This window comes from Branchiostoma floridae, chromosome 12 (assembly GCF_000003815.2).
Source record: "Branchiostoma floridae strain S238N-H82 chromosome 12, Bfl_VNyyK, whole genome shotgun sequence".
NCBI lineage: Eukaryota > Metazoa > Chordata > Leptocardii > Amphioxiformes > Branchiostomatidae > Branchiostoma > Branchiostoma floridae.
Window position 1 is genome coordinate 21,959,687 of NC_049990.1, and position 10,739 is coordinate 21,970,425.

Genomic DNA, 10,739 nt, shown 5'->3' on the forward strand with positions numbered 1-10,739 from the left:
AACATTGAAAATAGACATTCACCAAAGGCGTTTGCGGTATACATTTTGTATGGGTTACATTTTTGCCAATCATTGGAAACAATGACTGATGCTTCTTGAAGCTAACTTCAATTGTAACGCTAGTTCACCTCTATCCGAAGGGTAACCTATATTCGTTGTGTTTACCCACACGGTATTGAGGGATATCAAGTCGACGGACGGTGGTTTCAAGTTGTAATATGTTCAAACTATTGTGGTTTGAAACTATCGTCCGCTGACTTGATATCCCTGAATACCTGTTTTTGAAAGCAACGGATATCGGTTGCCCTGCGGATAAAGGTGAACTAGCGTTAGGAAATTCTTTATTAAAAATCTTGCACATTGGTTCCCTCCAGCGTACCCCAGCCTAAGGAGATACCCCAACATGACGGAGCCTGTAGCAGACGTGCGGTCGCAGCTGTCAGACATCTGTATCCAGCGCACAGAGGTCACCCTGGGAGACGTGTTGCAGGAGGGCACGTTTGGGAGAATCTATCACGGCATCGTGGTGGGGGAGGACAGGGCCGAACAGGAGGTCTTCATAAAGACGGTTACAGGTACAGACTTTTGTCTTCGGTAGTTGCATAAACTTCTGATAGCAAAGATGCACTGTTCGTCTTTCTATTGATCTATAAAAGTGTGGAGTTTCGAAATAGTCGGTTGAATTGCTAAGCAGGAATGTGTTATATAGAGAGTGCAAAAAGATAATTGAAAGACAGCAAATAGTTTTTTTTCTTCATTGCAATTAAATCTCATCTCTGTATAATCAAATACTGGGTACTTCTACTCTGGTACTGCTAGAGAAAATTGCAAATCTTCAACTGATCCATTTCGGCTTTCTCAGGATATATATATCAGAAGTAGTAGACGATATTTCCAAAAGGGAGATAGAAGAAATAGCAAAAAGATTTCACTGGTACAGCTTGTTATGGAGTCTAAACTTAAGCCTCGTTTTTTCACAGACCAAGCATCAGAAGAACAGGTCCTCCTGTTGTTACGCGAGAGCTGCATGCTGCGAGGTGTCCACCACAGACATGTGCAGACCATCACCTACGCCTGTCTGGACGATGGCCGACCCATGACAATCTTCCCGTACCTGAACCATGGCAACCTGAAAGTCTTCCTCAAACACTGCAGAGCATCGGAAACACACACACATCAGGTACTACACAACAGTCTTGTCATGTTATCCTTGTGGTAGCATGGTGGCCTTGTGGTTAGGGTGGTTGACCCAGAGTGTGGAGGTACTAAGTTGGAACTCCCGGTGTTGTTTCCTTGGGAAAGCTTCTTTGGCTTGCTTGGCTCAGGTGTAAATGATCAGTACCTAGCTTCAGCTAGGGACGTCTTACAGATAGGACGTACAGGGTCACATCTAGGGCAAGAAAGAGAACCCACCACACTTATCAAGTCCTTTCTAGTGTGAGTGAATCAAATTGATCAGTCTAGATTGTCAACTTGTATTCTTCAGTACAAATTTGGTGCTATAATTCAATTTACTAGGAATGCAATACAAACAAGCAACATTATGTTCTTGTCCATTGCTTACATACTTTTTTCTGCGAAATCTGGAAAACAAATCTTGCTGAGTGTTATAATCATCAGGTGTATTTTGCCAGCCAAGTAGGTACCCATTGTGTTGAGTAATGAGGCTGTTTAACCTGGTTATAGGTTGATACACATGTATGCCAGTAATTCACCCATCCTTGTAACTTGGAATCCACTCTAACAAATAAGAAAGTTGCTTTCATACATTGTAAATTAATGGAATAGGACAAAGGAAACAAGGAGCTAATGAATGATCATTTGATCACATGGATAACTGATGATTTTTGGTTCCTTCCCTCCCACAGATCCTGTCCACACAAGACCTGGTGCACCTGGCCATACAGATTGGTAAAGCCATGCAGTACCTGGGGAAACGTGGGGTGGTGCACAGAGACCTGGCCACCAGAAACTGTGTGTAAGTAAACTCCCCCATCAAAACACAACATTGTGATAGTTCAATCGTCGCGAAAATTAATTAGAAGGACTGAACTGAGACCTTGAAAAACGGGTTTTAATGAGATTATCGTATGCGAAAGGGCGCCGACACACATTGTCAACAATCATAACAATAGCAAAACAAACAGTGTGTGGCTTTTACGGCCGTGGACGGCGTCCCCAAGCCGCCTGTAGCTTCCACCAAGGATTTTTGTCCGTCAAGGTTGACGGATTGGTTCTAAAATTTTTCCGTCAGACGCAGCAAATTTCCGTCAATTGACGGAAAAACGGATGCTGGCTAGAGCCCTGCAGCCAAGTTATGTAAAAATTATTCATTACAAGTGTAGTGTGTAAGTACCCAAATTCCTTGGGGAAACAGGTGGTGCACAGAGACCTGGTCACTAGAAACTGTGTGTAAGTTAACTATTCCATCCAAATACACCATTGTGATGACTTGACTTGTGATAGTACTATTTATTGCCAACAATTATATGGTACAAGTATATTGTTTAAGTACCCAAATTCCACATTGTATTACACTTTCTTGTGAAAAGTTTTGTAACAGTTGTTGGTACTGTACTGTGATAGTACTTTTTATTGCCAAGTTTTTAAATCACTTGGTACAAGTGTAGCGTGTAAGTACCAAAATTCCACATTGTAATACACTTACTTGTGAAAAGTTTTGTAACAGTTCTTGGTATTGGATACAAATACTGTATACATACAGCTCATTGTACTAGTCACTTGGCTATTGTATTGAGGTTGCCTGAGGTGACAAAAAGTAAACCTAACTTAAAAGTTCAGTCTTAACTCTAGAAAGACGAGCTCAAATCCCTACAATCAAAAACAAACATAAACTTTATTTTCAGGAGAAGAAACAAAAAATATGACTAATGTTGTGTGCACAATGTTGTATGCAAAACATTGCTTGGCATCAAATGGTTTGTGTATTTCTTATGCATGTCAAATCACAAAATTTAATGTTCAACTATCTAAACATAACAATCTTGTTGCAGACTTGATGAAGGGTTAAACGTTAAAGTGACGGACAACGCCTTGGCAAGGGACCTGTTCTCCGGAGACTACCACTGTCTGGGAGACAACGAGAACAGACCCGTCAAATGGCTCGCCATCGAGAGTCTCGTGGACAAGCACTTCTCATCAGCTAGCGATGTGGTATGTCTTCCCAGAATGCATTTTTCTGATCAGTCGCTTGGTAGTAGTATGTAGTTAGTATCCATTATTTGATGCTTGGATGCAAACAAAAACATGTAGTCCAGTGATGTCATTGAAAATGGGATGTAGGAGAATTCTTTCAACAATCACTACTAATTTTTGCTTACTTTTCCTCAGAGCTTCTAATTGGAGTTCTGCTATTCACTGCTATATGTAGCCAATGTAGGTGGCGCTTTTGAGGCAAGAACACAATGCCAAACGTGGCTAAGTCTGTATCCCCCTCATCACTGTCATGGAAAGTCATTCACTTTATTTCTTGTCTTTCCAGTGGGCGTTTGGCGTGTTGCTATGGGAACTCATGACCTTGGGACAGACGCCATATTCTGACATTGACCCGTTTGAGATGGCCTCGTACCTGAGGGACGGTTTCAGGGCACCCCAACCCATCAACTGTCCTGATGAACTGTGAGTTCTACAGTTGTTCTTGGACTGTTATCCATGTTTTTTTTGGTGTGTGTGTGTGTGCGCGTGTGTGTGTGCGTGTGCGCGCGTGTGTGTGTGTTAGCATGCATATGGCATGTTCATGTGCGTGTGATGAATGTGTGTGTGTGTGTGTGCGTGATGAATGTGTGTGTGTGTGCGTGTGTGTTAGCATGCATACGGCATGTTCGTGTGCGTGCGTGTGTGTGCGTGTATGTATGTGTGTGTGTGTGTGTGATGAATGTGTGTGTGTGTGTGTGCGTGCGTGTGTGTTAGCATGCATACGGCATGTTAGTGTGTGTGCGTGTGTGTGTATGTATGTGTGTGTGTGTGATGAATGTGTATATGTGTGTCTGTTTGTCCATGTATGTGCCAACCTACCTTCAATGATGTTTATTTATAACCAAATGAGTTGCGCAAGAAAACACTCAAGGACATTTATTCTTGTAAAACAGAATATTAAAAAAATGGTGTTTGGGTTGAGAAGTATTCTGACTGGACCTTATTGTCCATTCTATCTAAGAGCCTTTTAAGATTTTGCTCAGGTTATCATCAAGTGGCCCTTACACATTTTTTGTTTTTTTCCCCAGGTTTGCAATCATGGCATGTTGCTGGGCCCTGTCACCAGAAGAGAGACCAAAGTTTGCCCAGTTGACGGCCTGTCTACAAGAGTTCCACAAGGCCCTGGGACTCTACATATAGACAACAATAAACACTTGTGTACATAACAGTTGAATATAATGGTTCTAGAAGTATCAAAAATGTATGTAACAAATGTATTGATATTGGTATCAAAAAGGGATACAACTGTATGTATTCAAGATATGAAAAATGATGCTTTTGCACACTCTTCATTACAGTGTTGAAATGTACCATTGATATAGCTATATTCGTATGACATGCATATACATAGCATGGAAGAATATTTTCTGTGTGATGAACATGTGCATGCTATATTTGCAGAATGATTGTTTTTGTCTGTGTTTAAGTTATGAAACTTCTACCAAGTAGAGAGCTGTGTTTTCTCCAAATACCACACAAGTCTAGTCCCCAAAATGTAACAAGATTTATGTAGTTTTTCAGAAGATGATCCTTCTCCATACTTAGTTTTATGGTTTCAAAATGACTATTTCTCCACTGGATAGAGTTATTGTAAGTTCTAGAAGTGGTTTAGCAGGTATATGTATTTATGGTGTACACAAGTGTGCAGTTGTTAGAGAAGGTGCAGTTCGAGGAAGAGTTTTTTTAAAAACTACAAACATGACAATGAAGTTGTATTTAAATCTGCTCTCACTGAAAGAGCCTCAACTGTTGTATCAATGAACTTGTATTGGTGTAAGTGCTGTTATAATGTAACTGTGCCTTGGAAAATTCAATATTGTCTATATCAAATGGACTTTTTCATACATGTAATTCTAAAATCATAATTAGAAGGACAGATAATCATATGTGCAGACTCTCTTTTAACTGCTCTAAATGTCTGTTGGGGAAGATGCTCAAATCAAAAACGTACTTGATATAGAAGAGATTTCAGCATGTGTGGATGTCATTTGCTTCTCTACATATAAAACTACAACATATTTGTGCTGTATGTTGATTCAAAAAGTAGTAGTACAAATGTACTCTGAATCCAAATTGCCATGTCACTGAAAATGCTTGCACCAATTTCACCACTTTCTTTGCTCCATTGATGAACTTGAAGTCACAACTAATGCTTCCCAAACCTGTGCTCATACTATCATTTGTAAAACATTGTGGAAATGTTTCATGGTAAAATGTAAATAGTGATTGTGTATATATGTATATGTGAATAGACTTTTTACAATTGTATGTGACTATGTGAGCTTGTGTGCATGTGTGTATGTGCATGTGAGTGTGTGTGTGTGTGTATACTTATGTGTACTATGTATGTTTGTGTCAAAGTAAGTTTGTGTTTGTGTGTGTGTGTGTGTGTGTGTGTGTGTGTATGCAGATATGTATTTAATACATTGTGTACAGTATGACAATCTCTGACAAAGTGATGTGCGGTAGTAATCTGTATCATTATTACATGATATTTAATGGCAAACGAATACAGCTCAATATGCGCAACAACTAATACCATATCTTCTATGTGTAGTCCCTTTTTTTCAGTTAATATCTCTTGCATCAAGCCAGGTTCATATTCTTCTCACTGTAATTTGTATTGCCTGATTTTAATTAGTATTCAGATAGCGAATGTGTTGCCAAAAATGCTGTTACGTCAACTTGTTTTTAAATTGAATTTAACTTACATTTGTTTTTGTTTTAAAGAAGACAACTCCATGACTGTATCATAGTTTTAGTTATTTATATGTAAGACACATGTAGCCTTAAACCACAGCCATAGCCTGGTGGGTACATGTGTGCATTGTATGCTCTGTCCCTGTTCCCTAAGGAGGAAAGGTTCCAGGCTATAGTAGAAGACTATATGTTAAAGTTTGACAAATCAAAACTGCTGTGGCTGCACTTTGTGTGCCTTGTGGCAATTGTAGATAGTTTTGTATATTCTATCATAATATCTGCACTGAGTTATATGCCAGAATATATTCTATATTGACAAATCTTATGTCATTCTAAGAAACTGATGATATTCACAATCAGTTTGAACACTTTTTTGTGTGTACATGTATTTTTTTTAGAAATACATCAAATGAATTTGTCATTCAGATTCACCCTTGTACCAAATTTGCATCTTTTTGTTCCCACGTTTCAATTTTTTTCACTGATCTCATTTATACATCTAGTTCTAACACTTGAAGATGATGTGCACTATGTGGTTGTATTTAAGTTGTAATACTTCAGTTGACACATTATGAACTGTTTGGTAACTTCCAATTGAAACCTTAACAAAAAGGAGGGAGGCATACATACAAATAGAGGTTGAATACTGCCTTCTACTTGTTCATATTTCAGATATATTGTGTTGCACTCAAAGACTGTTCATGACATTTTCTACCCTTGCCTCAGTCACTACTGTTACATTTATGTACAGAAACTCACTATATTTTTCTACACTGTTCGTTCTGTACTGGGTTGTCTGACCATTGTTGCATATTCATACACCAACAGCCATGATAGTTTTGTGTTTTATGTGTATAATAAAACATTCTGATGGTGATTTGATGGTTCCTGACTGGTTATTATTTCTACTTTCTTGATGGCTTATTCCTATATGTATGTATGCCATATCTTTAGGAGGTAATCTTTTCAGTGTGCAAATACGTAACTTAAAATCATTGAGGGATGTTTGGATTTTGGAAAATAGTGAAAAAAGCATCTACATTTAACTTTGTACATAAACTCATTCTGCTTGCTTTTAATGTTATGCATTGGTAGGTACAGGAGACCTCCTGAAAATACATGTACATGTACCTGTTTTTTTGTCACATCAATTAAGAATCCATTAATTCCGATAGAGACATAAACCATAGATTACCTTGCAATAAATTCTCAATTGGAAAATAGCAGCAAAAACAATTGAAATGCCAAAAAATATCTCTAATGGTTCCAATGATTGGTTAAAAGTGTTCAGCAGGCAAAATGCCTTTGTTCAACGTCATCATATTTCACCTGTCGTATGCTGCACTTCACATAAATCCTGCTAGGTGTCACTCCTACACTGCAAGTAGAATTTGTTGATTCCGATGGTGTAACGTTGTGTCTAACTGGGTCAAAGGTTCGGTAAAATGTATCATATTTATCCATCACGATGTTTATCAGATGGTGTTACTTATATCATATTTTATGCACTTGAAATTCAATATTCCGTTTCAAGCAGAAGTGCCCGTCTATCTCCGAGGGGTGCAGCCGCTACCGGGAACAGCCAATCCCATCAAAACATGCGGGTATTACCCCTGGGCATTTTAGCGATCAAGGAAGTGGATATTTTGGTGCATTCCTCGTGAAAAAGGAGTCCTGGTTTGACAATTTGCAACCCCGGGGCCACCAGAAGGTTGTCTGCGTCTTGAAGAAGAGTTGTTTGTCGAAGAATGTGGAGTAGAGAGGGAAGGAGTAGAGATTCCCGAAGAAGCGAGCCGCTGAGAATTTTGACAGAACTGAACAGAAAACCTACCATTTTGTCGGAAGGTGCGACGACTTTTCGCCCGGCCCTGCTCATGTTATAACCTCCACGGTGAGTTTGTAGGCTTATCAACCTTGCTAAATATAGTAGCATGACTTCTAACTTGGTACATGGTGTGCATGTTGTTTATTTTTGTTTCAATCGATCCCAAAATATCAGGGTGTTGGTTTGTGTGCCGGGGTCGGGCGCCATTTTGGAATAAACGCCCCTCCCCTTAGCCAGGACAAAACGGCTGTTCCTGTTCCCCTTAGGATAAAACAAATTGTCTCGACTTATCAGTTACATAAAAGGCGAGCTCTGGAATATTTATACTATGTCTTGCACTGTGGTATCGGTAGTTTTTAGATTGATTTGGAGAATCGAGGGGGGGGGGCGGAAAAATTCCTGTGGCAATCCTTTGTTTGCCATATATGGAGAGGTTGGAATGCGGCAGGTTTTTACTTCCGGTTTGTGCACCTGACTGGGGCTGACCTGTGCTGGGCTGCAATAACAGGGCAGAGTTGTACACAATACATATGATATTACAAATATGGACTGTGTGCTTTTCACAGAAGGAGAAGACGAAAAAGTCTTCCTCTTTTTAGGTGAAAGGAATGCTAAAAAAATTTCTGAAGGTGTAAAGTTGCTCGCCACACCTGCATATGAATGAGTCAGATGTGGACACCTATAGTACACACAGGGTTCTGTGTAGTACCGTAGGTGTATCAATGTGCTTGAGATGTCGTTCTTCTCTAATGCATCAAATGGTCATGGCAAGCGACTTAATGTTCCTTCTAAACTAAAGGACCAGGACTGTAACCAGCATTTCCCCCAAACTCCAGGCATCCTTTGTGAGGGCAACTTAAGTCAGACCTGACCGTGATAAGTAAACCACTTTCAAGGGGTGTCCAGCAGCATTCTTCCCAGGGAAATTTTGCAATTTTCCATGTTATGAAAAGCCTTTCTCTCCATCCTTTTTTTCCCTCAAGTAAAAGTCTGTGCAAACAAGAAGTTGGCAGCGCCTACGCATGGATCCAACTTATGGTATAAAGGGCAGTCCATGGCATGGCTTTGAATGATTATGGGTTGATTTGATAAAATGATATCGTATTCACATTCTAAGTAAAGCAAAACCATTGACTGACTAATTTCCATGAAACTGATATTTCAACATTCAACGAAAAACAACAACAGCAAGACCTGCACAAATAGAGGAATTATTTCTCTCTGGTTGAAAACACACACTCTTTCACTTAGTTAACCAAAATAGGTTTTACAAATGATGGGTCCAGTCTGTCCCTCTTTCCATGTGGTTCTGGTCTGTCCGTCTGGTCTGTACATCCATCCGTCCGTCAGGCGTGCCCGGTCTGTCTGTCTAATCCAGTCCGTCTGTCCATCACATACAGGGCTCGAAATTCATTTTTGGGATTAGGTGCACTGGTGCACCCAGCTTAAAGAATTGGGTGCACCAAAAACTTTTTGGGTGCACCACTTAAATTTAAGTGATAACCGAATAATAAAACTTAGTTACAAGCTATCAAATTCTTAAACAAGTACCATGACAGACATTTTTATTATCTTTCTATTAATTCTAACACTTAGATGTCTAGAATATGATGTATTATGACCCCATTCACACTCAGAAAAACGATTCGAATAAAACATTTATCCGAATAAAAAATTTTCGATCCAATCCAAAATTGTGTTCACACTGCTCTGCGGCAATCAGATTAGTGCACCTCCAGTCTTATCTGAATAAAACATTAGTTGCGTTTCACAGACATATCGCTACGTCTTGCGGTAGTTGGCGGTGAGATTCTTCACTTTATTTCTGCAATGGTCGAGGGATTTTTCAACTCCATGCTCTGCCATTCCTTCGGATAAATCTTCATATTACATAATGTCCCTGTTTTTATGAACCTTCCCGAGCTTTTTCTGCGGCTCCTTCCACCCCCAGATGGAAATAAGCAGCTTCGTTTGTTATGGTGTCCACTTGGCGAATGATGAAGATTTCCCTTTCTTTCCGCTTATTGTTGTTGGAAGTAAAATACAGCAGAAAATGCTCGCTGAAAAACGAATCAATCAGGCGTGTGTAGTGTTTCGAAGTATGACCCCAAGATCCCGGATGAATGACGTTACACCCCGGAATTAGCGGAATCCTATCCACTTGCGTGTTCACACTGCCAAATCGCACGAATCAAGACTCCCCTCGGCGCAGTTTTATCCACTTCCCGGAGTTCTATCTACCTCCCCGAGGTGGATCGCGAGGGATTCGAATCGATGAAATCCAAGTGATTTGGGAGCGTTCATACTGCTAAGCTTTATTCGGATCGGGTAGTTTTATTCGGATAACATGTTGTATTCGAATCGTTTTTCTGAGTGTGAATGGGGTCTATGACCAGTATACTTTGATACCTTTACATACATAAACTTAAGAAAATATTTGGGTGCACAGCTCCAATTTTGGGTGCACCTGGGTGCACATGCACCCAGTATTTCGAGCCCTGACATAAAATACTCTTGCAGCTTAGCATCATGTATCATGAGTCTATTTATCTAATATGAGCTATTGTAAGTTAAATGTGAAATAATCAATTTCATCTCAACATCTTAGTAATATGAATTTTTAGTCATGCCAAATTTTAAGTATATTATCATGCGTCTTGAGTCTTCCCAGCAAAGGTGCTGCTTTTGACTAGTTTTAGCCCTAAAACTTTACTTCAAAATTGTGACCAAAAAGACTCATATTGTTAAGCAAAAGATTGGTAATTTCAAATATAGACATTGGCAATTTTTTGTATTCAATTTTGCCATGAGCTGTCAACATTGAAGCACTTCTAGACAGTAAACTTTATGATACACACTGGAGCAGAGTGACACAGATATCAAGAATACCTTGGCTATGTTGTTACAGTATGTTATGACAGGTCACAGTAATGTAAGTTGAGAAGAGCCCTATATAGCATACAGACATGAACTTACGACGCCCCAGGGGCTAGAGCTG

The 10,739-nt window shown here is 39.6% G+C and overlaps 1 protein-coding gene across 1 annotated transcript in view; it reads left to right on the top strand.

Annotated features, from left to right (window-relative positions):
* The window catches only part of LOC118427190 (tyrosine-protein kinase RYK-like), a 50,502-nt gene extending 45,617 nt beyond the window's left edge, over nt 1-4,885 (top strand). The window contains exons 8-13 of the mRNA XM_035836826.1: nt 326-575; nt 981-1,180; nt 1,869-1,978; nt 3,015-3,174; nt 3,503-3,639; nt 4,245-4,885. Of these exons, the coding sequence (XP_035692719.1) occupies nt 326-575; nt 981-1,180; nt 1,869-1,978; nt 3,015-3,174; nt 3,503-3,639; nt 4,245-4,356 (969 nt within the window). The 3' untranslated portion in view covers nt 4,357-4,885. The remainder of the gene's footprint in view (nt 1-325; nt 576-980; nt 1,181-1,868; nt 1,979-3,014; nt 3,175-3,502; nt 3,640-4,244) is intronic.
* The last annotated feature ends 5,854 nt before the right edge of the window (nt 4,886-10,739 follow it).